Source organism: Callithrix jacchus, chromosome X (assembly GCF_049354715.1).
Source record: "Callithrix jacchus isolate 240 chromosome X, calJac240_pri, whole genome shotgun sequence".
NCBI classification, from domain to species: Eukaryota; Metazoa; Chordata; class Mammalia; order Primates; family Cebidae; genus Callithrix; species Callithrix jacchus.
Genome location: NC_133524.1, coordinates 118,987,162 through 119,013,465, shown reverse-complemented (window position 1 = coordinate 119,013,465; position 26,304 = coordinate 118,987,162). Strand labels below are relative to the sequence as shown.

General features: G+C 39.9%; 1 protein-coding gene across 13 annotated transcripts in view; it reads right to left on the bottom strand.

Annotated features, from left to right (window-relative positions):
- GRIA3 (glutamate ionotropic receptor AMPA type subunit 3) overlaps nucleotides 1–26,304 on the bottom strand; it is a 315,767-nt gene that overhangs the window by 231,806 nt on the left and 57,657 nt on the right. For 11 of the 13 annotated variants that reach the window (XR_013531388.1, XR_013531387.1, XM_078362314.1 and 8 more), the window contains one exon: nucleotides 11,506–11,745. The exons of the other annotated variants lie outside the window; for them this stretch is intronic. Coding sequence is in view for 9 of the 11 variants with exons in the window: in XM_078362314.1 (XP_078218440.1) it covers nucleotides 11,506–11,745 (240 nt within the window). In the remaining 2 variants the exon portion in view is untranslated. The remainder of the gene's footprint in view (nucleotides 1–11,505; nucleotides 11,746–26,304) is intronic. 13 annotated transcript variants of the gene reach the window in all.

Here is a 26,304-nt window from a genome sequence, read left to right as displayed (position 1 = left end):
CTTTTAGTAGTTAAGTTTTGAGGGAGTCCACAGTTATATGTGGATTCTCAACTGTACAGGGGTGTAAACCCCCTACCCCATGTTGTTTAAGGCTCAAAAGTACATAGAAGTGTTGTAATAGCCCACAGAATTTTAGAATTGAAAGGAATCACTCTAGATTCTATTTATTTATTTATATGTCCATGCTGCCCTTCTAAACTGTGAACTTATTAAAAGGAGATGCTCTGTTTCATTCACTTCCATAACTCTAGTAATTCCCCTGACACAAAATTCCTGCACTCGGGAATTGTTAGTTGCAGAATGGTAGAGTCCACTCCCTCATTTTACAGATGTGGAATCAGGACCAGAGAAGCTATTGTGACTTGCCCAGGATCACGCAGCTACTTAGTGGCAGAGCTGGGCCTGGAGCTGAGGTTGTGATTTCATAATGCTTTTCTTCAACACCCTTAACTGGACTATTCACCTCTCACAACAGTGTGTTCTTGACATATGGTGACAAAGATTCTTTGACCAGACTCTCAATAGGCTCCTCTGAGCCCTCCTTGACCCTGTCCCAACCTTGGCCTATAAAGACTAGAACAAAACAGTAACATAGTTTCTAATAGCACAAGACAACCTCTCTAGGATGATTCTAGTCTTCCTTAAAGTGCCTGCCTAAGAAGACTCAAGGCTGCCAAAATAATGTATTGTTTGTTCCACCCAACACCTGAATATAGTGCCCCTGTCTGCCAGCCTCTGTGGAAGGGTAGGAGCCTAATTCAATTCAATAAGTGCCAGTTAACAAACTCAGATGAGTTTCACAGACACCTAACCTCCCTTTTCCTGCTTTTTATAACTTTTCACTTCCCTGACTCTATTGGGACCCCTTTCATCTCCCTCCCCTTTCCCTCATTTTCCCTTCAAAATGCCCAGCCACCTCTGTATGAATTGAAGGTGAGTTCAATTTATGCTGAATCCTTTTCCCTACTGCAATAGTATATTACTGATTAAAATCAGTCTTTAACTCTTTAACAAATGTCCAGCTTTGTTTATCTTTGACAGTGGTTAGAGACTCTATATGAAACCAGACAGAATGTTCCTGAAGAAATTTCCTCTGTTTCTGAGCATTCCTCCTGTCTCCTAGATGCTTGGTGGATTCTAAAGATTGTATTTTAAAACACAGGGGATAGAGTGCCAGTACTCTGTGTGGCCATTTGCCTACGAGAAGGTAAATATGGATTCAAAAATCTACTTGGTGGTTTGTGCCAACCTCAGTTTCCAAACATCTTTGTTTCCCTTTATAGCTCACTATGGGTCTGTCATCCATGAATTCATCTAAGCCTTTATTTAGGGGGAGGGGAAAGCTATTTATATTTTCAGTTTAATCCGCCACTTGGTGTAATGAGTTCCATATGTCTCCTCCATTTTCTACCTGCTGTGAGAAGCAGAGTTTCCTTTATTTATCCTAAATTCACCTCTGTGGGCTTTATGTTGGTAAGATGCAAAAGCATACACACACTCTCAGACACATGACCGCACTATTAATTGTTATCCTTGTTTACAAGCATATTACAAATTTAAATGAAAGAGAGCTCAAGTAATGCAATTGAAAGCAACACAGTGACAACTATTCACCCCAAGGAGAAGGATGTGAATTGTTAACCAAATGGAGACCCATTGACACAGGAACCTGTGGAAATAAACGGAAAGCCTGCTATGAAATCAGCGCCTAGCCAAGCACTGTCTGCCTGCAGTGAAGTTGAAGCACCCTCTAAAAGTTCAGTGTAGCCCAGGAACATAACCTGTCAGCCTCCTCGCCTGACATGATCTTAATTAGCCTCTGTTCTACTGCTGAGAAAGCCTGCTGAGGCATTTAGCACCAGAGAATTAATCAGATCGTTTGTGGAGTCGACAAAGCAGGACAGCAGCCGACACTGGCAACTTATTGATTGGAAAGAATCCAGGAAGACAGGGAGCGAAGTAGTCTCTTATGTGTGCCCCCTCTTTCCTCTGAATAGGGGTGCTCTACAGAGACTTCAGTTGGAGGTGAAGTGAGGCGTGCTCCATCTTAACCTCTGCTCGCCTCTCCTCTCCAATTCATATTTCATCCTCCTTGCTTACACGCTTTTTGGCTAAGACATCATGTGTAGTCATACTGATGCCAAACAATGTATTTGACTGCAAGAGAGAGGGAAAGAGCACTGTTGATTTTGTTGCAAATTGCACTTTTGCTACAGGATTAGTTGGGAAAATGGGATTTTGCCAGTATTTCCCTCCCTCCCTTTGTTTACTGCCTATTTTCAACAGCTCTGTAATTGCTTCCCATTTAGTAAAAGGAACATTGTTCCTTTTTTGGTTTTTCTTTTAATTGTATTTCTTGCCTTGAGCTGTGACGTTTGGGATCATTGATGGGAATGCCATGTTGTTTTGGTTCTAGATATCAACTTGGCCTTAGTAAGCAAGGCAAGGTCATTGCTAGGGGAGGCAGTTCTGTGGTAGCCTCAGAAACACTGATAACTTCTTCCATTAAGCCTTCCCTGACTAGTCCAGCCTGCCTATCATGAACTTCCTCTTCTTTGGACTCCCACGGTACTTCACATCCATACCACACAATCTAGCTCTTGCTTTATGCTGTTTTGCACTAATCTTTGCTTCTGTGCATTAATCTTAATAATGTCTCTCTGGCCACAATGTAAGCTCTTCGGAATCAAAGGCTTTACTTATTGAACAGAGCTGTTATTACTGATCTAGGCATAGTAAGAGAGATTCAATAAATGCTAGACTGGTTCACTGACAACCCCTTACGGAGTTTCTGCAGCCATTTCTTTGAACTGCTACTTCCTTGGCACTGTTGGCATCTTGGGCTGGATAGTTCTTTGTTGAGAGGGTAGAGAAGGATACTGTTCTGTGCATTGTAGGCTGTGTACCAGCATTCCCAGGCTCTACCCACTACTAAAATACCTCTAGACATTGCCAAATGTCCTCTGAGGGGGGAAAATCACCCTCACTCTCTATTGAGGACCTCTGTTCCATAATTGTAATAAAATAATATGCGCTAAAATTCGTTGAGCACGTTACTGTGTTCAGCATGGTGCTAAAGGCTTTATAGGCATTATCTTGTTTAACTCTCATGACAACCCTGCCTCGGCTTTAATTGTTGTCTAAAGGGCTCCAAGGGACAAACCTCAAAGTCACAGTTGCAGGTCTGTACCACTGTCTGCACCTGCCCCAAGGAACGTTTAGAAGAACCTTTTCAAGGATGTTTCCGGCCCAAACCCTGAATTTATAGATGATTCCTGCTAACCCTTAATAGGTTAATGAACTAGCTATTCATTAAAAACTAGATATGCAGCTTAGTGAGGGTTAATTCCCTCAAGGAGCTTGATAAAAAGCAATGGAAGGTCAGAGCAAAGCAACCCTGCCAGCTGTCACCTTTTTTTTCCCAGAAATGTGAATACCATTTTAAACAGCTAATGCATTGTAGGGGGGCTAGAGATCTATTTCTTTTGCTCATATGATGACATTTTAGCTCAGGAAGCAGAATTTTTAGCTAGCCTACTGTAGTGATATTCCTACCCCAAATCTTTACCAGCTGTCTTGCAAACAATGCAATTGGTCACAAGAGGGAAATGGTAAAAGAAGTTGGATAAAGCAGTGCAGATTCATCCTTCCGTGGGGGTGGGGAGCTACTCAATGCACATCTCCCGGCAGTAGCACCATTTCCGCATATGAAGGACAACCCGAGAGAGAAAATTTGACATTTTAGCTTAATTTTTCTCTGGAGAGGAATGTCTCTGGATGTGAAGTCAATTCAAACTCAAATTCACTGCCACCAAGGAGTTAACAATGCATTAAAATTAATCATGTCATTTGATGGAGAAAGATTCTACTTATGGAAAATACCTTTATAGGAAAACTGCCTTTCTGAGTCTGAGCTAGAAATATTACAGTAAACAGGATCTAATCACAGTGAAGCCTTTTTTCAGCTTTGCATGACAGCTGTAAAATATGACAGTATTTATTAATAGTTGCTGCTGTCTAATCTGCAGCACTGGAGAGCTACAGAAAAATATGTTAAGCTACTGAGAGAACAATTTCCACAGTAACTAATATTCAGCTTTTGAAAGGGTAGTTTAATAACTTGTGATTTTTTTTTCCCCTACTGATGGTCCAACCCCAGGAACGAGCTACTAAGCTAATAACCTTTGTGGAGAGGAAGTGTTTAAATGATAATTTATTTCAAGAGCTGACAACAAATTGCTAGGCACTTTCTCTTCTTATGCCCCAAAGCAGTCAAGGATGTGCAAATTGAAGTATTAAAAAATATGACAGCTCTGGTATTTTCATTTTCAATGAAATTCTCATTACAGACAAATGTACAGTCTTTTATTCACAACCCAGTCCAAATAGTCATTCACTATTATTATTGTGAGGGCTCTCAAGATGCTCTCATAGTTGAAGACTCATCACAATAGATTAGGCAGGCTGTGGAAACCACCAAATGTCTCAGGTACTGTCAACTCTGGTTATTGCTGCTCAAACAGGGGAATTTAGTATCTGTCTCTCACACGATAATGTACTCGCTGGGCCTTCCTAATTTATTCAGATGTTAAAAGTAGCTTGAATTTCAATAAAAACTCTCTTGACTTCACTTTTCCCAGAAGGCAAATGGACACGATCAGAGTTGGAGCCATCTGTTTCCTTCGCATATCTTTTAATCAGTTCTTAAAGTGAAGAAGAAAAAGAATCCATGATAGTCTGTCTTTTTTTTTTTTTTTTTTAATTGAGAGACCTTGGTACCGTCTTACCAGTTTTGGCCAAGCACTCATGGTACTTAGGTGGAACTTTAAAGAAGTTCACGATAGTGGCCTATCCTGAACCAGAATAGGCTCCTCCAACTAGAAATAGCCCTTAGCAATGACAATGTGCAGGTTTATCTTTCTGTGCTCAGGAAAGTCTCTGATGCAGAGAAGAATAGGTGAGTTCCCTTCCTCCAGAATCAGGGCCTCAGCACAGCCCTCCTTTAGCAAAGTTACCTTCTGCCTGCATTTAGAACTCCACCCTCTCTCTGTCTTCACTTGGCAACTCATTTACCTCTTAACCTGGATTTTTGACCCCTCGCCTGCCTGGATTCCTGGTACCCTGAGAAAACAAGATACTGTGTTCATTTGTGCATATCATGCCTTAAGAAGGAAATTGGCAATTGGATTGCATCCATGGGAAGACAACCAGGTTAGGAAGAGTCCAAGTGCCTGGTCTTTGAAGAATGGCTGAAGGGAAGACAAAAGGAAGAGGTAATAGCTGTGTTCAACTTTGAGAATGTGGGAGGCAGTATGTCAGCCAGAGAACAGCACATAGACTGTGGAACGTGGCAGGCCTAGGTTGAAATCTGGTTTTATTACTTTGTAGCTGTGTGACCCTAGAAACCATCATTTAACATTTTCATGCTTTGGTTTCCTCAGTTGTAAAGATGCAGGGATGTTACGAGGATTAAATGTGACAATCCATAAGCTCAGGACCTAGTGCATAATAAATGGTTAAGAAATGGCAGTTGCTTTTATCAGAATAAGAATAAAATGATAACAATAACAGAGATTTGTTGACATGTGCCATTGATTGGTATTGAGGGGTGTGTGTGTGTTTGGAGAGAGAGGAAGAAGAGGATGTAAGGAGTGGTGAGGAGAAAGGAAAGGAAGTGAAGAAAGAGAAGGAAGAGAGAGAGAGAGAGAGAGAGAGAGAGAGAGAGAGAGAGAGAGAGAGATTTTGTGCTTTATTTGGGAGAGTAGAGCTGGCTGGATGGGATAAGGCTGGGTTATATAAGTAGGTGGTGAATGACAGCATGCAGCAAGGTGTGATGAACTGTAACTTTGCTTGTCTCTCAGTAGAGTTCAAATCCAGCCAATCAAAACATTCATAGTCCTCTGAGGACAGGCCCTATCTCCTTGACTTGGGGAATCCCTTTACCTCTTAAGCCCTTCAGGACCTTCCAACATTTTCCCACCTTCCTAACTATCTGACAACTCTTTAATCTTTTGACAAAGTTCTTGCTCTAATGAAGGCATATTTCATTGGTGGATATGGAAACAGTTGTATTAAATTTTTTTTCAGGCCCCTTAGATAAGTCACTCTTTCAGCAATAGAATTGTCATCTCCTTAGAGGCGAGATCTAATTCTGCTTCTTTTAAACCCACCAGTGGCCTAGCACAAGCTAGCAGTGGAGAAAGCTTAATAATTGCTTGTTGACAGATGGGATAATTGTTACAACTGCCTATGCTCCTGTCACAACCTTTGAGAGAAAATAGAAAGGTGTTTTAGAAGGCTGTTGACTTCCAGAGACTTACTTGGGAACTGAGTAGGGAGTTTCAGGTTGAGAATGGGAGACAGCAGGAGTTTATTGAACACTGGCAAGAAGGTAGGGACTAGTTGCCTCAAAGGGCACCCAGAGCTATTATCTCATTATCTAAGCTGAGAGCCACAGCTGGGCCGGATTCTTTCATCTCTGTGGGCTGTGCCCATTGAAGCCAAGGAGAGTTGTCAGGTGCACGAGAGTCTGGCTGCAGTTCTCAAGTATGTTGCTGTTCTGGGGGAAATGTTAGCACCACAGGGAACTAGGTTACTTGTACCCAAAAGGTAAGTCTAATAACTGGAAGAGATGGCCACCTCCCTGGCATGGTTTTGGGACTTTCTATATAGGAAGGCACGTGGGCAAAGGACCTCACAAACTGGACTCATGGTGCCTGGAATCCCAGAATTAAAAAGCTACACCTTGGATAATGGTTCTGTATTCACAGAAGGCCTTTGCCTGAATAGAAATTTCTTCTTCCCTGGATGCTGTAATGCATCAAGTTGTTAATAGCCATAGATAAATTAGCATGAATAAATTGGTCAGCTGAGCTGTTGTCACTAGCAGAAAAAGACCATTAATCAGTGGGAAGAAACTGCAGGACAGGGAAGTTTTTATGGCAGTGTAGAAGCAGGTTGACACAGAGATGTTAAGGTTTTGCTCCTGCCAGGGAGGGCAGGTGTAAACATAGTGCCATAGTAAGGAAAGAGGGTGGCAATAGAGAGGAAACGGTACTGATGGGGCAGACAACACACTTAACCTCATAATTTTTTCAAAAACTGATCTTTTATGTATATAGCACCAAGAATGTAATTTTCAACTCTATATTAATGAATCAAGGTAGTATTTTAGAAACTAAGTGATGAACTGCAAACCCCAAATCAGGCTTTTGTCTGCAGATAGAAATAAAAGCAGAGTCAACAAAGCCCTGAAATCCACTCAATGTTTCATAATTTCAGAGAAAACTTTACCCTGATTGTGCTACAATTCTTTTAAATGACCTCAAACATTTAATCCATTTCTCAGCTCCCCACTCATCCCTGCCCTTAAACAGTAGAGTCATATCGTTTCTATATTTAGCTTATGAATGTAATTATAGGTGTTCCCTTCTGTTTCTCTTTCTCTTCTATCTTATGCAATTTAAAATACACTAAAATTATATTTTCTATTGTAATTTCTGCCTGTAATTATTACTAAAGCAACAGATGATCATTGCACAAAATGAGAAAATACAGAATACGAATACTGAATATTTTAAACAACTGTACCAAATGGTTTGATTTATAAATTGGGCTTGTCCTTCCTTCCTTCCTTCCCTCTCTCCCTTTCTTCTTTCTCTTCCCTTCTATCTTCGTCCTTTCTTCCCTTCCCATACCCACCCTTCCTTCTTTATTTTTCTTTCTTTCTTTCTTTTAGTCCAGTGTTGAAAAACAGATATGGGCTTATTCCTGATGAATCAGTAAAGGAGGTTGGAAAACACTAAGTATACACACAGACATGTGCTATGTACTACGGGAGCCACAACCTATAAATCTAGGGGCTAGCCAGTTGTTAATTATCACACTGGAGAGAAATGCCTGGGAAGGTATAGCATAGAGCACACCCAGTGAAATAACAGCAGAAGGCAGTTACATTCCCTGCCAGATGAATGACATGGACAAAAGCATTCTGTGGGTGTTTAGAGGCGGGCAAGACCTCTGCTCCTCAAAACCAAGTCTCCTGTCCGGTCACCACAATAAATGGCATCACCATCTTACCATTTTACCCAGTCTCTCAAGCCAAACACATAGTAGTCATCCAGGAATCCTTCCTCTCCTTCACGTCCCACAGTCAATCTATCCCCAAGTTCTGTCAATTCTGTCTCCAAAGCGTATTTCAACTTCATCCCTTTTTCTCCATCTTCAGCTTAGTCCAAAACTACCATCATTTTTCATCAGAATGACCACAATGGACTTTCAATTGTTTTCCCTTCTTCTTTACTTGCACCACACTCCATTCTCTACAGAAATTTAGATCATGTGACTTCCCTGCTCAGAATCCTCCAATGACTCCCCATCGCAATTAGAATAAAATTCATACTCCTCAGCATGGCTTCTGTTTATACTCTATGGCTATGATCTGGCTCTTGTCTACCTCTATGGTCTCCTCGCAGGCCATTTCTTACCTACTTGTTATACGTTAGCCACACTGGACTTCTTTTAATTCCTAAACCATACCACATGACCTTTGCACTTGCTATTTCTAGTGCTTGAAACTATTTCCCTCTATTCTTCACATGGCTGCCTCCTTCCAATCCTTCAGTCCTCAGCTTAAATGCTCCTTCTCAATGAGGCCGTCACTGAAAATCCTTTGGAAATTAAACCCTATCCATTATTATCTGTCTTTGTTTCCTTCATAGCACCTTATTTAAGTGTGAAATTATTTTATTTGTTAATTTACGTGTTTTTTGTCTATCTCCATCATTTGAATGTAGGTTTATAAAGCAGGAACCATATCTAACCATATCTATCTCGTTTTTATTGTAGCCTTAGCATCTATTGCATTAATGAATCATTGTGAGCTGGAGTGGTCAGGGAAGGTTACCTTGGGGAGGTAGAGGTTGAAGTGGGTTTTGAAAATTGGAAGAATGGTTACCATATCAAGACGAAGGAGAGAATTCCAAGTAGTAGTATTAGTAAGATTGCTGAGGCAGGAATAGCTCTGGTTCATTTAGGCAACAGTGGAAAATGGAGCTTCCTACAATGGGAGGTTCTCATTAGGTAGCATAGAGAGAATGGGTTAGTTAGTTGGTTGAGGTATAATCATGTCAAATCTTGAAGAATAGACTGCTTTTTTCAATGTGGGCAATAGAAAGCCATTAAAAATTTTGAAATGGGATCCTAGTACAGTAACATAAGAAGGCTTTACAGTAACGTAGTAAGGGGGAAATTAGTGTAAAAGTTTATGGGAAGTACTTCCTAAGTAGAGCAGATTAGTCCCATCAGCTAAATGGCTACAGGGGAAAAGTATAAATTTACATGAGTAAAGGTTTCTTTGACTCCAAAACTGTAAACTTGTCCAAACTATTTAGTTAGATGATTAGAGAAAAGATACAAGGATAAATAGATAATCTTTTCCTCAGGTTCTTCTAGTAGAGAGCTAATGAGCAGAGAAGGGTCACAGAAGATGAGGATAAAGTTCATTAATTGTGTCTTCTGCTTTTGAATAAATGAAAGGTTACAGTGTTGGTGGAACCAATATTTAATTTTTAAAATGTTTCAGGAGAGAAGTTGCCTGACTTACAAACTTCGGTTCTGAAAATGAAATTGACATGCACTAGATTACACTGTATACAGTACATGGAAACAGGTTAATTTATACTCTGTGTTTGGACAAAATGAAATTAATTAAAATTTGGGTGATTTAGAACATTCAAGCTGTTTTGGTATCTCAGTCAGCTAGGGCGCTACCTGAACACACAGTATTCCTTCCTGATCCTGCCCTTTGTTGTCTTTTCCCCTCCCCAAAGCCCCATCTCCCTTCCCTCTTGCAACCCACAACTTATCTATCTTTCAAGGTTAGCTTCTCTAGCAAGCTTTTTCTGAAAACTCTACTTTTCTGGAGTGCAACCTTTTCACAATTCTTGAAGTATTCAGAGTCTACAGTGTAGCACTCAATTTGACATTGTTCCGTGTTGTTCATGAATTGTTTCATGAATATCCTTTTCTGTCCACACCCCCTTGAAACCATATTATATATGTTTCTATCACAGGATTGGCGACCAACATTGGGGGTTGATAATGGCTTGCAGAATGGATTGACTAAATTCATTGAATATATCATTTAGGGTTAGTGGCAAGATACAAAGTATCAGTATCTGGTCTAATACCTCAAAAAAAATCACGGATTCATAGAATGTGACATTAAGAGGGGACACACCTTAGATGAGGAGGCCAAGCCCAAGAGCACATCAATGAGTTGGTCAAGGTCAACTTGTCAGTGAGCTAGTTAGTAACAGAGCTTGGACTAGACCTCTGGTCTCCTGCTTCAGATTCATGAAATTTGATGACAGTTTAGAGGTAAGTACAATAGGCAAATACAGGCCTAAGTATTTCCTATTAAGATTTGATGATGCAGCAAAATGAGAGTAAAGTGAAGAGTGTTCTGGATTCCCAAGAGCAAAATGGCCCTTCACATTAAGTTTCTTAGAAGGACCTCTTATCCAGGTACCCTTCAGGAAGATAGGCCTTTCATTTGCTACTTCTTCTGAGTTTAAAAATTCTGAGTTAGAGAGAACTACACCAGGCCTCTAAGCTGAACCACAGGCAAATGACTGATAAAGTAACATTGTCTTCTGGAATGTCTTGGTGATAGGATCTCTTGGTTTTACCAAGGAACCTGTCAAAGACAACTGGGTGTTAGAGGAGCCTGTTTAGATGAATTATAATGTGTGCGCTCTAGCGAATTAATCAATATACCTTACTGTATATTATTTAAGATCAGAGTGTTCATTTCTGAGTCTGTTTCAATAGAGTGTATCCTCAATATATTGTCTCACTGTTAGAGGAGACTGGCCATGTTAAGGGTGGTATGGCTGTAGAATGTCTCACTATTAAAAAAAATCAATCCCCAAAGCCCAGTTTAGCTGTTTTACTCATTATTTCTATCAGAGAATTGTTGAGGCCTGGTAAGCTGAAATCCTAATGTGATCTGATGGAGCAAGTCCTGGAAACAAGAGACACTGCTACCAGTCTCACTTCAGTGGTGAAACTGCTGTATGAAAAAGCACTTGGACTCAGTCGTCTCATCTACAAAATGGGGATAATTACAATTTCTGACAGGATTAATTTTCCAAAACTTTCCAGTTTAAGCCTCTCTTTACTTAGATTAAGCTGCTTTTACTTTACACCTTTTAGACTGGATAAAATTTTTGAGGGGGGAGGAGTTATTTTTCAACAATTGTGATTCAACCAAGAGTATATTCCAAACTGCTTTTTCAGGGAGGGCCTACATAACTTGAAAAATTAAATTCTAAAATTACTGTTACTTTTGATTCTTTTATCTTAATCTTTGATTTGGAGTATTAAATACAATTTTAAAACATGATTAGATTTTATTTACTGGAAGCAAAGGGCACAGGAGCTGAGGAAATTTGAACACAATTACATGAATATCTAAAGAGGAGAGCAGATGTCTCTTCTTACCTCGTTCTGTGTCATAGAGGTACACAAACTTCTCCCACTTGTAATGACCCAGAAGACTCAGAATAGCGCCCTTCAAGGCTGGGCGCATCTGGATGACAAACTGCACATCTGCGTCAGTGGGGAAGCTAGGCGTAACAAAGGACGTGTGCAGGGCCCCGCAGAAGGAGGTCAGGGTGTTCATTGACATCTGGTCATAGAATCCAAAGATGGCATACACCCCTCTCGAGAACTGGGAGCAGACTGCAATGAGAAAAAGAGAAAAAGATTTCAATAGCTCAGTGGTCCTTTGCTGCAGCTTGTAGGGTTAGAAATACAATATACAATTAGGCTTCAAATTGCATACCTCAAAAGAAAACCTCTAGAAGCCCCTGAAAACACAGTTACCCAACAGGAGAAGAGTAAGAAAGGGAAGAATTAATTTGATACAAGTACACACTCTCTATGTGTACAATGAGCTGGAAACTAAGAAAATGTGGGAAAAATAGAGGTGAAGGTTGTCTTACTCCCTTTCAAAACCCTCCCAGTTCATCTCCAAGGCATTCAGGGCTCTTATACTTACACTTTAGCTGCCCTGGGGCCTCTTAGTGTACTGATGTCCCCATCAAAGTACAACTGTTTTGTGTACCACCCTTCATTCCTTTTTCTCATAGGTAACTGAGAATTTAGTCAATCTAACTGCTAATATGTCTGCTAGGAAATATGTTACCCTTGAGGTTACATAATGCCTTAGCCACAGTTACGTTATTATTAGGACCCTTAATGTTGGCCATTAATTTAGAGGATGTAAGGCTCTGGGCAGGCCATGGGAAGACTGTCCTTTCAGTGCTCACTGAGTCACAGGGGTTAACTGGCTGCCTGTTCAACCCACGTGTAATTGGGAAAGTTCTATCTTGATCCTTTTGCATGTATCTTATAGACTCCATTAGCCCACATGTAGTATTTTCACATCCCCCTCACAGTTGTCACCTTTCCTTCATTTCAAAGTGGGCCACATCGTGCCTTTTCTCTCTTCTGGCCCATAAGAGCTTAAAAAATGTGAAGCAATTTTAATATTAGCTTCAGTAGAACATAATTAGCAAAGCAAATCAGCTATAACAACACTGTGTGTTGCATTCCAAAAGTGGAAATGATCTTTAGATTATCTGCACCACTGCTCACTTCCATTCATGTGAAGAAGACACAACAGGCATAATGTGGTGTGATTTAAGGGGTCCTGCATGGTCTCCCTTACCTACTAGAAAACCCTACATATATCACTGTTAGGTTTACTTCTTCAGGTGTTTAAGAGAAGTCTGTTGCCTGGGAGAGGGATTAAATAGAATCTTATTTAGCAGTTATTGTGGTAAGATAAATTAATGTCTGATTAGATGCCAGGATGAGTGGGAAAGCAGAAGGGTAAGTTTTGATCGGCATGAGTGGGTCGGAGAAGAGAATGTGTAGGAGGTTTAGAGTTTTCCCTGAGAGGAGAAATAGTGAATACATTGGGCACCCAAAATAAAGAAGGTATTGAAAGCATGAAGGCAAGTGGAAAACCAATTTAATTCATTTCTTGACCCTGTTGTGACAGAGAGAGAGTTCTCCGTGGATGTGGTATTTTGCTTTCCATGCATTCCATTCAAATCTATGTTGATTAGGGCTGTTCTCTTTTTATCAACCAAAGTCATTAGCCATTGGCTTGAGGGTAGCATTTCAAAAGTGATTATCAGTCACTTAACCATCTCCATCGTAGGAAACAATAGTCTTCAACTTGAAGAATTCTAAGTGACCCTCAAATACAACATAGGAAAGGTCTTTATATTAAAAGGAAAAATCCAACCAGAGAAAGGTTTGGGGTACTTCATGACAAGTGCCAAAGGGAGTACAACACTCAGAAACAAAAGGGACGTCTTGGTCATCACCAAGGGCGATGCTAAGAAAAGTCCCATTCTCAAATTAATCCTCTAAGTCGAGAGTTTTGCAATATCAAGTCAAATCTTGGCAGATGCACATAATGTTGTGTAAAAAATTGGCAATAATGATGATAACATCCAAAAATAATGATAATAGCCATTGATGATAACAGCCAATAATAATGGTAACAGTATTTAGCCAGGCAGTATACTAAGTACTACACAAGTATTTTTTTCATTTAATATTGTCATCAGCCTTATGAGGTATTGCTATTATTCCTATTTAATAGGTAAAAAATCCTGAGACAAAAATACCTGTTCTAGCAATTAAGCAGACGAGTCAGAATTTGAATCTGAGTCTGCTTGACCCGAAGCTCACACTCACATCGACCCATATCCAACAATGTTATTAAAGAGTAATTATTGGCCCATATGAGATCGGGTTTCTAGTTTTAGCAAATAAAAACAAGATTTCCAATTAAATTTGAATTTCAGGTAAATAGTGTTTTAGTATAAGTATATCTCAAATTCATACATATGTTAAACATAATTCATTGTTTATCTGAAATTCAAATTTAACTGGGCATCCTGTATTATATTATTTGTCACCCCAAAAAGAACCTTTCATTACTAATAATGGTCATGGGGCTGGAAGGCTAGAATAAGCAATCAGGGCCCTTTAACCAAAATGATTCAAATGGTACCTGGTAATTCTCAGATTCATACCAACTGGCAAGAGAAAAATGAGGATCCATGAATCCTATACAAAAATAGTCTTGTGGGAAAATGCAACATATTTTCAGCAAGAACTCCAACCTGACTAGATTATGGGCATTAATTGAGGGGGAAGATAAATTTAAAAAGAGGGAAAACTAGAGCTCTGATCCACTTTCAGTTTCAAAAACTCTTGAAATAGTGGAAGGAAAGAGAAAATGAAAGTATTTATGGTGGCGAGGTTCTGGTTAATACAAAAACATCTTGTATTGCTCTTCTGATCATTGATTTTGAACTTGGGGTGCAGAATTAATCATTATTAGTTCATACATAAACTTTTCATACTTTATTGCATTTATTTATTTAGGCTATAATAAACACCTACAAACCCATTATCCAACCCGAGAACTACAACATTACTGATAGTTACTTTCATCTATATACTACTCTACTAGTCTATCTCCCTGTAGTGATAACACTCCTACCCCTACCCCTGCCCCAGGTAAGTACTCTCTTGAAATTTGTATTTATCATTACCTTGGTTTTTAAAAAATATAGAAACACATATACCTAAACGATGTATTATTATTTTTGCTTGTTTTAAAGCTTTATATCAAGGGAGTTGTATTGTATATGTGAAACCCAGATTTTGGTAAAACTTTATGAGTTGTCTCCAGGAAGGTGAACCCAGTGGAATCTTTAAGCCTGTATATTATGACAAGAATAATGAGACAAAAGAAGAACTTACAAAATTGTGTGGGGAGCCTGTGTGAGAAAACCCACTGAAATTTAAAAATTCCAAACTAAGCATACAGCTCTGGTTGTGACTCAGACAAGGGACTCAGGAATATTTATAGATCAGTGGCAATCCTCAGGGAATAATATGCTACTGTGGTCCATAAGTCAGATCTACTGTCTTTTGGTGGTGGACATCAATAAGAGGAGTGTTAGGAGAAAATCAGCAATCAGCAAATGCTATCTTTTTTTCTTTTTTTTTTTGAGACGGAGTTTTGCTTTTTGTTACCCAGGCTGGAATGCAATGGCATGATCTCTGCTCACCGCAACCTCCGTCTCCTGGGTTCAGGCAATTCTCCTGCCTCAGCCTCCCGAGTAGCTGGGATTACAGGCGCACGCCACCATGCCCAGCTAATTTTTTGTATTTTTAGTAGAGACGGGGTTTCACCATGTTGACCAAGATGGTCTCGATCTCTTGACCTCGTGATCCACCCGCCTCGGCCTCCCAAAGTGCTGGGATTACAGGCTTGAGCCACGGCAACTGGCCGACTCCTTTCATATAAAACAGAAGTACAACTGTACTGCAAATATTGACCTTGTGCATCATTTCCTGTGCTCCACCCACTCCAACATAGACAGACATCAGTAGAAGACCTATGGAGGATTAGCCCAATGGAGAAGACAACTGCTATATGAGGACAGTGTTAATGGCCTCTGAAAGAAATTGGGGCATGGGGACCTGTGAAGAGCCTTTCAGAGCAGATCCTTGGCCTGTTTCTGGCTGTCAAAAGTAGGGCTGAATGGAACACTGAGCTGACCCACTCACAATGTCTATGATTTTAGATTCTTAGAATGTTTGAGCTAGAAGGAACTTAAATATTTTTTATTCACCGGTTTCTCAAGCATAGTTTTTAGTGGTAAAATTCTTTCTCCAAATGAAATTTTACATGAAAAAGTCCAGTTTATAAAGAGACAGTGGAGCTCGCTCTTCTGATTGAACAGAGTTTCACTGGTCTGATGTCTCCCTATCATAAAGAAATTATGACACAATGGGAGGAAGTATCTTACACAAGGTCACACAATGAATTATGAACTAGTCTCTTAGAAAAGCTTAATTGGCATCTCCTCACCATCCCTACTCCAGAGCTATCTAGTGCAGCTTGGGTCAGGATTCACCTGCATGAAAGTGACTTACCTTCAATGCCTAGCCCTCAGATAAGGTAGCATAGATGGCTCCACCAGGAGTTTCCCATGATTCATCTGCCAGCTGCTTCCCTCAGCTCCCTCCAGCCCCAAATAACAGCAGTGAAAGCTGGTTGCAGATTGGTGATCTTTTGGGACTCATGATTCTTCTGGGGGATGTTTGTTTCCTTTATCTGAATCCTTAATGAACCACACCCATTTCTTTATGTTAGAAGACTGTCTTTGGTAAAATGGTGATGGAAGAAATGTTTGTCTTGGCAATCTTACAAATCATGAAGGGCAGAGGGAAGCGCAGCAACTTCTGAGACAGGCAGATCTTGTTTCCACCCATGACTCTGCCAGTCATAAGCTGCGTAACTTTGTGCAAGTTATTTGACCTTTCTGAGCCTCAGTATAGGATTGTTATTACATAGGCAGGTTCTAAAGTTCGACCATATAGGTTGAAATCCTGTATCCTTTACTTATTAGGCAAGTTACTTAATATGTCTGTGCCTCTGATACAGTTTATTCATCTGTAAAATTGGAATAATGATAGTACCTTTCTCAGCATTGCTGTGAAAGTTCAAATACGTTCATTCATGGGCAGCACCTATAACAGTGCTTAGCACATAGCAGACATTCCATTAATAATAGCTATTTATTCATTCATCAAATACTTACTAAGTGTCTACTATGTGTCAGGCACTGTTATAGATGTTGGGAGATACAGGAGTGAAAAAGATCCTGTCCTCCTGGGACTTATGTACTAATGAGGGGAAAATACAATAAATGAGAAAAATAAAGTATGAAGTATATCAGCTTCATATGGCTCTCTCTTTCTCTCACTTTCCATTTCTTTCACCTTTCCTATCCGTTTCTTCTTTCGTAGTTTCACTTATGGGTAATAAAGGGTTAAGAAAGAAACTCTGCTAATTTGGCTCAAGAAGATGCCATTGTCCTCTGTCTCTTCCCCTCCCTAAATAATGCCTTTGTGCTGGTGAGATGCTGTTCCTACCTGGGGCCTCTGTCCTTCTCTGTATGAAATAGCTCGGTTGTCTGCCTCCTAAGAGTGCCTGTCTCCGTGTATTCCCAGTAACAAAATACCAAATTTTTCTCATTGAAGATGTCGTTTCTGACTACATTCTGGATTCCTGGGGACTCTAGTGTAGCTTCCCAGCTGTGTTTCCTTCAGTGGTGAGTGGCAAGCAAGGCTGAAGCCAGCTGTCACGCTTTTATTTATAGTCCCCAAGTCTGTAGGGTCGGGACAGGTATTGTTAATGTACATTGTGGCAGCTAATTACACCACCCATATTCCAAAAGGCATAATTACAAAAATGTCAAACAACTTGATTACCTCAAAGATCAGAATAACAATATTGCATATCATTTACAGAACACTTTTCATACCTTTTGAATCAAAGGGGAGAAAGGGAAATGAAGTCTCTTGCTGACTTAATGATCGCATTTAAAGCAAGCAAAAGAAGAAAAATATAGCTATGAGGAAACTCATAGAGCTACATCACAACAAGGTTCTCCAGCTAGTTCCTTCATAGTATAGTGAATTCCAGTGGAGCAAAGAAACTTAGAGCTAGGAGGGACCTTGAGAAATCATATAGTCTGGTGCTTTCTAAAGCTGTGGTGTTGGTCATTGGTGGAGTTACCAGCATAAGGAAATAAATGTATGCGGTGTTGTGTGTGTGTGTGTGTGTGTGGTGTGTGCGCGCGCGCATGTATGTGTGTGTGTGCTGGAGTAAAGTAGACAACTGTTCTTTTTTAGGAAAAGACAGTTCTTTTCTCTATATAATTTCTACTTTTGGCCGGGTGCGGTGGCTCAAGCCTGTAATCCCAGCACTTTGGGAGGCGGAGGCAGGTGGATCACGAGGTCAAGAGATCAAGACCATCCTGGTCAACATGATGAAACCCTGTCTCTACTAAAAATGCAAAAAATTAGCTGGGCATGGTGGTGCGTGCCTGTAATCCCAGCTACTCAGGAAGCTGAGGCAGGAGAATTGCCTGAACCCAGGAGGCGGAAGTTGCGGTGAGCCGAGATCGTGCCATTGCACTCCAGCCTGGGTAACAAGAGCGAAACTCTGTCTCAAAAAAAAAAAAAAAAAAATTTCTACTTTCTACTCTTTAGTGCTAGATGTAGAGTCTTTATCTTCTGAAATGATGATGATGATGATGATAAATGATGATGATGTATATTACATAGGAGATATATTTATATATCTGTATCTCTTATGTGGCAGAGAAAATAATGGCTCCCCAAAAGATGTCCATGTCCGAATCCCAAAGTCTCTGAATTAGTTTATATGGTAAAGGGAAATTGGGCTGTAAATGGGATTAAGGCTACTAATCTATGGACTCTAAAATATCAAGATCATCCTGGATTATCTGGGTATCCCAGTATAATCACAGGCTTCTTTAAATGTGGAAGACAGAGGCAAAACAAGAGTCAGTATCAGAGTAATGTGACATGGGAAAGACTTGCCTGGCCATTGCTAGCTTTAAAAGTGGAAAGGGACCACAGGCCAAGAAAAATGGCTAGCCTCTAGAAGTTGGAAAATACAAGAAAACAGGGTCTCCCTTAGGGCTTCCACATAGGAACACAGCCCTGCCGACACACTGGTTTTAGCCTGGTGAGACTTGTACCAGACTTCTGATCTGTAGACTTCTGATCTGTATGATAATAATCCTGTGTTGATTTAAGCCATTAAGTTTGTGGTAATTTTTTATAGCAGTAAATAGAAAGCTAATACATTTAACATAGCAAAATTAAAAGGTTGGTAACTCTCTGGATCAATACACACCTGCCCCACCTTTCCCCACCAACATATTATTAATCTGATAAGCCCAAAAGGTTGGAAATGAATTCTCTAGTCCAAACTCCCATTCAATACATGGGCCACCTTCCATGAGATCATATTGCCTCTCCTTGAATCCGTCCAGTAATAAGGGATCTCACTATTGTCCTTGAAGGGCAGCTCTGATGGCTGGGGAGCTCATCCTTAAATTGAACCTAGTTTTACTCATTGGACCTCTTGAGTGCCACATTGTAGTCTCTCTATGCTGCCTTCTTCCTGTCAGGCTAAGCGTCTGCTAAGAATTCATTTGCTCCTAAATCCCTGCCACCTCCATAAGTTATCATTCTAACTCCTTTATCACTATGATTAATGATGGGATAATAAAGATCTTGTAGTCTTCAGATTCTGGAACCTAGTTTCTGTTCCCATCCCTCTACTGAACTGCTCTCTCAAGTTCAATGATGACTTCCTCACTGTCAAATCCACTTCTATTCACAAACGTTGTTCAAATTGATTGCTGAGCAGCATTTGATAAGATTTGTTGGCTAAATCTTCCCCCTTGAAACTCTCCTCTCCGATTTCTAGTGCATTAAACTCTGCTGGCCCTACCTCTCTTACTCCTCCTTTTCAGTTTCCTCTTAGTCCACCTCCTCATATGAAGATGGTTTTCAAAGATTTTTGTCTCTGGCCCTCTTTTCTTCTTACTCTAAAGGTGGTTTTTAAAAATTCAACAAATATTTATGGAGGTCCTGTTATGTGCCAGGCAAGAGATCTAATCTTACTACCACCATGTGGATGACTTCCAACTAGATACCTGTAGCTTCAGCCACACTCCTGAGCTCCAGAGCCACATTTCTAACTGCCCATAAAACAGCCTCACCTGGAGACCCCCAAGACATCACAAACTCAGCATATTATTTCTCTACCTCCATCCTCCACCTTTGCATCTGCTCCTGTTGTTTCCGTTTCTTCTAATGCATTGCTCTTGTTCCAGACACCCAAGCTAAAGTCTTAAGGGTCATGATGGTTTTTATTTCCCTCACTTCCCTATGCTATTCTTTTGTGATGCTTCACCAATTTTGCCTCTAAGGCACTGGAGTATCTACCTCTTGTTCCTCATCAGGTCAAGTTCTCATTCCTTTTCTCTTGACTGTGAGTAGTCTCTTAACTGGTCACTTGCTTCCAGTCTTTTCCCAAACTATGTAATACTACTATCAAATTACTGTTCCTTCTTTCTGTTTCAACTGATCAATCAAAATATACTCATTTCATCCCCCATTTCTGCAAGAACCTACTCTGTGTACAAATTGTTAATGGATTAATAAATGAATCTTTGTAAATGGGTCAGTTTAGAGTTTTTCAACCTTGGCAATATTGACATTTACATCTTACAACAGCTGCTGGACAAAGAATTATCCAGCCCAAAATGTCAATGTCACTGACTTCTACCCTCCACATGCCATGGGCACCACTCCCACTACCTGTTGTGACAACCCAAAATGCCTCAAAACATCATCAAATATCCCCCAGGAGGGCAACATCGCTCCTCTCCCACATTGAGAACCAAACATTTACCTTATGACTTCCTCCTCACAAAGAGCAAAACCTAAATCCAATGAAAATGCATACATATCTAGAAAATCCCAAAGGAGTTATTTTAGCGGTAGAAACTTAAGAAGGGTGGATATTTTAGACTCTTCCAAGCCCACCATACAGGCAGCTACTTTCCTGATCCTGCGCTTTAATTAGCTATTTGTGTTTAGCCTGGGGATGTAGGAGAGGGGAAATTAGATAGAGGGTGGATGTGGTGGGGTGAGTATAGGGTAGCAGTCAGCTCATACCTTCCCTGGGTTTATATAAATTATCATCCCTCCCCAATGCCCTTCGGTCTTGTGTCCTGGTAACCACAGTGGGTGCTTGTAGGTTTCAGAGTCAGAACAGTGTGTCAGCCTCATTCTCCAGCTGATGATTCCATGGTTTAATTACCATCTTGGGGTTAATTCCTTTGAACATTTTGTTCAGCTCTCAAGAGTATACTGCCTTCTGAAAGCCTAACTAGTTATTTTTGCAATTACATGGCATGTATCTAAATGCTGGCAGAGAAAACACTTATTATCAACATTTGATCCTACTTGAATGTAACTGCTAGCAAATGCAGGCATTAATATATGAACACATGTATTTTGGAAAATTCATTTTGCACATGTAAATGTAAATTATCTTTCTATAGCAATGTCAGAGATAGTGTGAAAGGTGTTGAAATGGGTTGGGGTAAGAGACTTCTTTTTAGGCCCTCTTATATCAAGACAATATGGTTAAGCACTGGAACTCAGAAGTCAGGCGTAGGCTTTAATTTTTTTGCTTATTCATTCATTAAATAAATTTCAAGTTCCTAATGTGTGATAAACACTGTCTGAGTGCTGAAATACAGCAGTGACCAAAAACAGACAAGATCGTTGTTTTTATGGTGCTTACGGTCTAGTATTGACGGTAAATATGAATCAAATAATCATACCAATGTGTGATTACCATGTTCTAACTATGAAGAGGAGAATGTGTAGGATGCTGTGACTCCACGGCAAAGTGGTTTTGATTTAAATTAGGCCAGGGAAAGATTATCTGTGGATGAAATACTTGAGCTGACACCTGATGGTAGAAGAGCATCCTATGCAGAGAGACTAGCATGTGGCAAGGCCCTGAAATGCATTTGATATATTTGAGGCACTGAAAGAAGACTAGCCTGGCTGGAACATGGCTAGTGAGGAAGAGGATAATGCAAGTTGAATCTGGTAGAGGAGGCAGGAACCAACTGTGGAGGACCTTGTTGGATGTTGGTAAGGAATTTGAATTTTGACACTAAGGACTATGGGAGGAAATATTAGAATAATTTTAATGATGGGTATAACATGAACTGATTTATATTTTTAAAAGATTTTTCTTGCTGCTGTATGAAGAGTAGATTTAAGGGAACATCAATGAAAGTAGAGAATACCTTTGAAATGTAACTACCATAGTCTACGTAAGAGACAATAGTGGTTTGAATTGTGTTGTGCCACTGAAGGTAAAGAGTTTTGGAGTTTATTTTTAGGTCAAGTTATTGGTTAAATAGACTTGGGCTAGTCACTTAAACTCTCCAAGCCTCATTTCCATATATATAACAATTGGTATAATAGTACCTACCCCATAGTGTTATTGTATGGATTAAATGAATATGTGTAATGTGCTTATGAATTTCATATAGTCTGTGCTCAGTTGATAAAGGGTATATGTTATTTGTATTATTTTAAAAATTATTTCTCAGTGCGTTTGCACAGAGGTAGATTTTTATACAGTTCAGCCCCTAATTGGCTATATGACCTTGAGCCAGTCACTTCACTGGGCTTCAGGACTGTCATTTGTAACCCAGCAATGCTAACACCTGCTCTGCCCACCTCACAGGTTTGCACAGAGAATAAATGTAAGTAATAGCTAAAATTCTACTTTTAAAAATGACGAAAGTCCCTGAGTATCAGTGAGTAAGTAGTATTGATACTTGGATTCCATTAATCATCATCCCCATAACAAATCAGTCCACAGAATTGTCATTCTTTCCAGCCTGTCTCTGTCATCTACATATCTCCATCAATCATCTAAAGTAGTCAGGGGCCTGTCTTGACTTGCAACTCATTTTACATGGGGGTTAGCAGGACTCTTAATTGAAAAAATAATTGATCCAGTGATCCAGTCACAGTCAGCGAAACAATGTCTAAAGCTGTGCAGGGAAGTGATGAACTCTTATGATGCCTTTCAGTCAGCCCAAGGTTTGTCATGGACAGATAGGAGGTACAAGGTTGATGTCACATCATATAGTTTTTGAAAGCCATTTTCTTTGATTCTGCAGCCCATGCTGAGCAGGGAGAAGTTGAGATGAGTCCCCCAACAAAAATTGTTCGTAAAAGTGAACTAATAATTGTCTGTAGGCTTAAAATATTTACTGATTAAAGCCAAAACAATATATAAGTAATAATATCTTTAGAACCATCATCAGTCAAGAAGACCTGCTTGTATTTCCCATTTTGTTCAGATTCCTTAGCATCGCATTCTTAATGTTGTTTCTGATGGCCTCAGTCACCTCTTCCATCTTCCTAAAAAAGTGCAACAATCCCCTCTACAGCTTAATTGGCAGGTGGGCCCATTTTCTCTTGAATGCTTCTGATAATAGTGAATTCACTACTCTTAAAAACCGTGCATTCTACTTTGGGATGGCTCTAATTAGAAATTTCTTAACATATTGACTGCAAATCTGCCTCCCTGTAACTTTCACCACCTGAGGATCCTTCCTTTTGTCTGAAGTATGAAGAAACTATCTATTCCATCTTCAGATGACAGGCTTTTAAACACCTGAAGATATGCATCCCACCTGTCTATGCCTTCTTTTTCTCAGCCTATCACCAACTATTCTTCAGAGATCCCAGGCTCTTCACCACTCTGGCCATCCCACTAGGATGTGTTCCAGTTTGTCAAATGCCACTTTTAAAGTTTGGTGTCCAGGATTGAGCACCACACTGTAAGGTTGAAGTTGAATCCCCCCAGAAGACAGGGAACTGATACCCCTCCCCACCCACAATTCTGTACTAGAAAACACATATCTGTCAGGGCTGCTGAGGATGGCATGGCTTTTTTTTTTTTTAAAAAACAGCTCACAGTAGATTTCCATGGAAACGACTCCTACTTTGTGATCTTGAAATTATATCCTAGATGTATAGTTAAGAAACTTCTGTCAAGCCAGGCTTCCTCAACCTTGGCTATGTGTTGTTGATTTTTTGTACCAAAATATAGACCACATTTTAAAAATGTCCTAATGGTTTTGAATCAGCCTCTAGGGATCATTTTAAATCTTGATTTGGTTAACAAGTTTATTAGCTGTTGCTCCTCCCAGTTATGCATCATCTGCAATTTGACCAGTCTGCTTTGCATAGTATAATCCAAGTTATTGACAAAAATACTGAAGAGGACAGGGCCAAGGACAGAATTATTTGGCAAGCTACTTTATTCTTCACCCCTATACTTTTCAGGATGACAATAGCTAGATAATAAATACTCTGGTTAAAGTTCTTCAGTCCGCTCTAAATATATTATATCTTTAACACATTCACAGTTTAGGCAATATGAAAGATTCTTAAAACTGACTTTGGTTCTTCACACACATTCAGAGGCCCAAATCTTGGGTAAAAAATAAATGTAATGATTTTCTTCTCTCCTGATTTTATCATCTCTGACCATGTATTTTTACTGTTTATCATCAAGTTTTATGAAGTAGAAGTCAAAAAAGAGAAAAGGATGCTGAGAGAAGGGAGGATGATCAGACAGAGGAATAACTTTGGTGAAGAATGAACCACCAGCAGAACTGGGAAACTCCTCTTTTCTACCGGATAACTCAAACAGTGTGTTATTATCTAAGATCAAAATGCTGACTAATTGCTATTTACTGTTAGGAAGCAAATGGCCTTCCCATTTTAAAGGTGGAAAAATTGAATTAATATCCGACCCTAGGATTCGTGGTCCTCAGAATCCACGCCTGCTAGAAGACTTTAAAGTAACTGTAAGCAGCCTTGTAAAATTTCCCATATGCAATCGTGATGGACAGCAACCCTTGAAAAGCCATCTTCACAATACCCAGGATTGGTGGTTACTCGAAATAGTTCATCTTTTTGTTGCATTAAAAATCCATACAACCTCAGTTCCTTCAAATATGTCTCAATAACCCAAAGAGCAAAAAACCGATTTTCCATCTAGGAAAAAAAGGCAAGTTAAAATGAAACATTTCTTCTAATTTGAATTCAACCAGTTGGACTTTTAAAAGTAATTTCCCAGTCTTGGTTTGGGAAGTTGTTCTGGCTCTGTGTAGAACTTTGTGCCAAGGAAGTCCATGCTGGGATGTTCATCTGAGAAGCATAGGGTGTGCTTCAGGTAAACCTCAGTGGCCCTTGAGGGATGTTTCAGGGTTGCATTGCTCTTTATTTGAAAGGTGCTTTGATTGGGAACAGACAGTCTAGCTCGAATCTAAGAACAAAGCCCTCTGTAACCAGCTCCCACAAATTCCCCACACCCCTTTGTCCTAAAAGAAGAAGGACAATCCTTTGAAGACAGGCATTTCAGGTCTCGTGGCTAATCTAGAAAATGATCCAGCTTTTTAACTAAGGGCACCAACGAGAGAAAGGTACTTGCTCAAAATGTGTGTCTTATGTCTACTGACTGTCTAGATCTGTTTTGTCCAGGTGTATAGCCACTAGCCACATGTGACTACACTTTTCTTAGTTACACTAGCCACGTTTCGAGTGCTCCATAACCACGTGAAGCTAATGGACGGTGCAACGTGGAATTGTCCATTATCACAGATAATAATAGTTGAGTAGGACCTGTTAAAGTTGCCTCCTGTGCCTACCCACCTAAATGTTTTAGATTTTAATCCGACCAGTATTTATTAGTTACTAACTGTTTTAGGCATTGTGCTAGCAACTTTCATGCTTTTTTTGGAGGGGAGGGGGCATTGTTTAATGACTAATGGAAACTTCCAATTTGTAGGTAGAGTAGATAGTGACCTTGTAGTGTGGTTTGAGGGTCCCTAGAAAGTTGTCTCATCTTCAGTTTGTCTTCTGTATTCACTACTAGAAGGGTTGAAACATCTACCTTTTTTTTTTTAATCTAGGATGGCAAAATTCCCTGTTAAATTACAAATGCAGTCAGGAAGGGAAACACGTGGTCAGTATTTCTCATACTACTTCAGTATGGATTGGTTTGTCAGATTAGTTCTGACTGAGAACCAGGCACTGAGGGAACAGGACACAGGTCAGATAAAATTTTGAGGGCCATTAGTGACAGTCAGGAAAGATCTGAGTCTTTTAGTTGTCCTCTAGGAGAATGACTCTCCAATTGGGGATACCTCTGCATGTTGACCTCTTGTCATTTGAATGCAGAGACAAAAGGGAGGGACAAAGTTGCTAACAACAAACCCTCTCAACACTGCCATTTGCCAAGCATAGATTCTGATATTCACTCTGTGTTTTGATCAGATATGTATGTTCAGACAGCCTCTAACTTATGTGTATCAATTTAGTAGATATTTTAAATTAAGCATTTATTGAGCAGCACCAAATACTGTGCCAGATGCTGGGGATATAGAATTCTACTCTCAAGTCCCCTTTCGTATGACCTCCTACTAGGGAACTCAGAGCTGGTCCAGGGTCAGCATGACCACACCTTTCCTCTCCATTTATCTTTTCTCCCTGAATGTTACTTTGAACCCACCTTCATCATTTTTATCCCAGTCCCTGTTTTTTAAACTTCCATTCTGATTTGCTCCAGGCAAGAGTCTATGATCAATAAGAGAAAAAAGAAAGAATAAAGGAAAACTAATCCTTCTTCCCTTTTCCTACAGTGTTTTTGCAAATTGCAGGGTATAACCCATTAGTGGCTTATGAAATCAATGTAGTGAG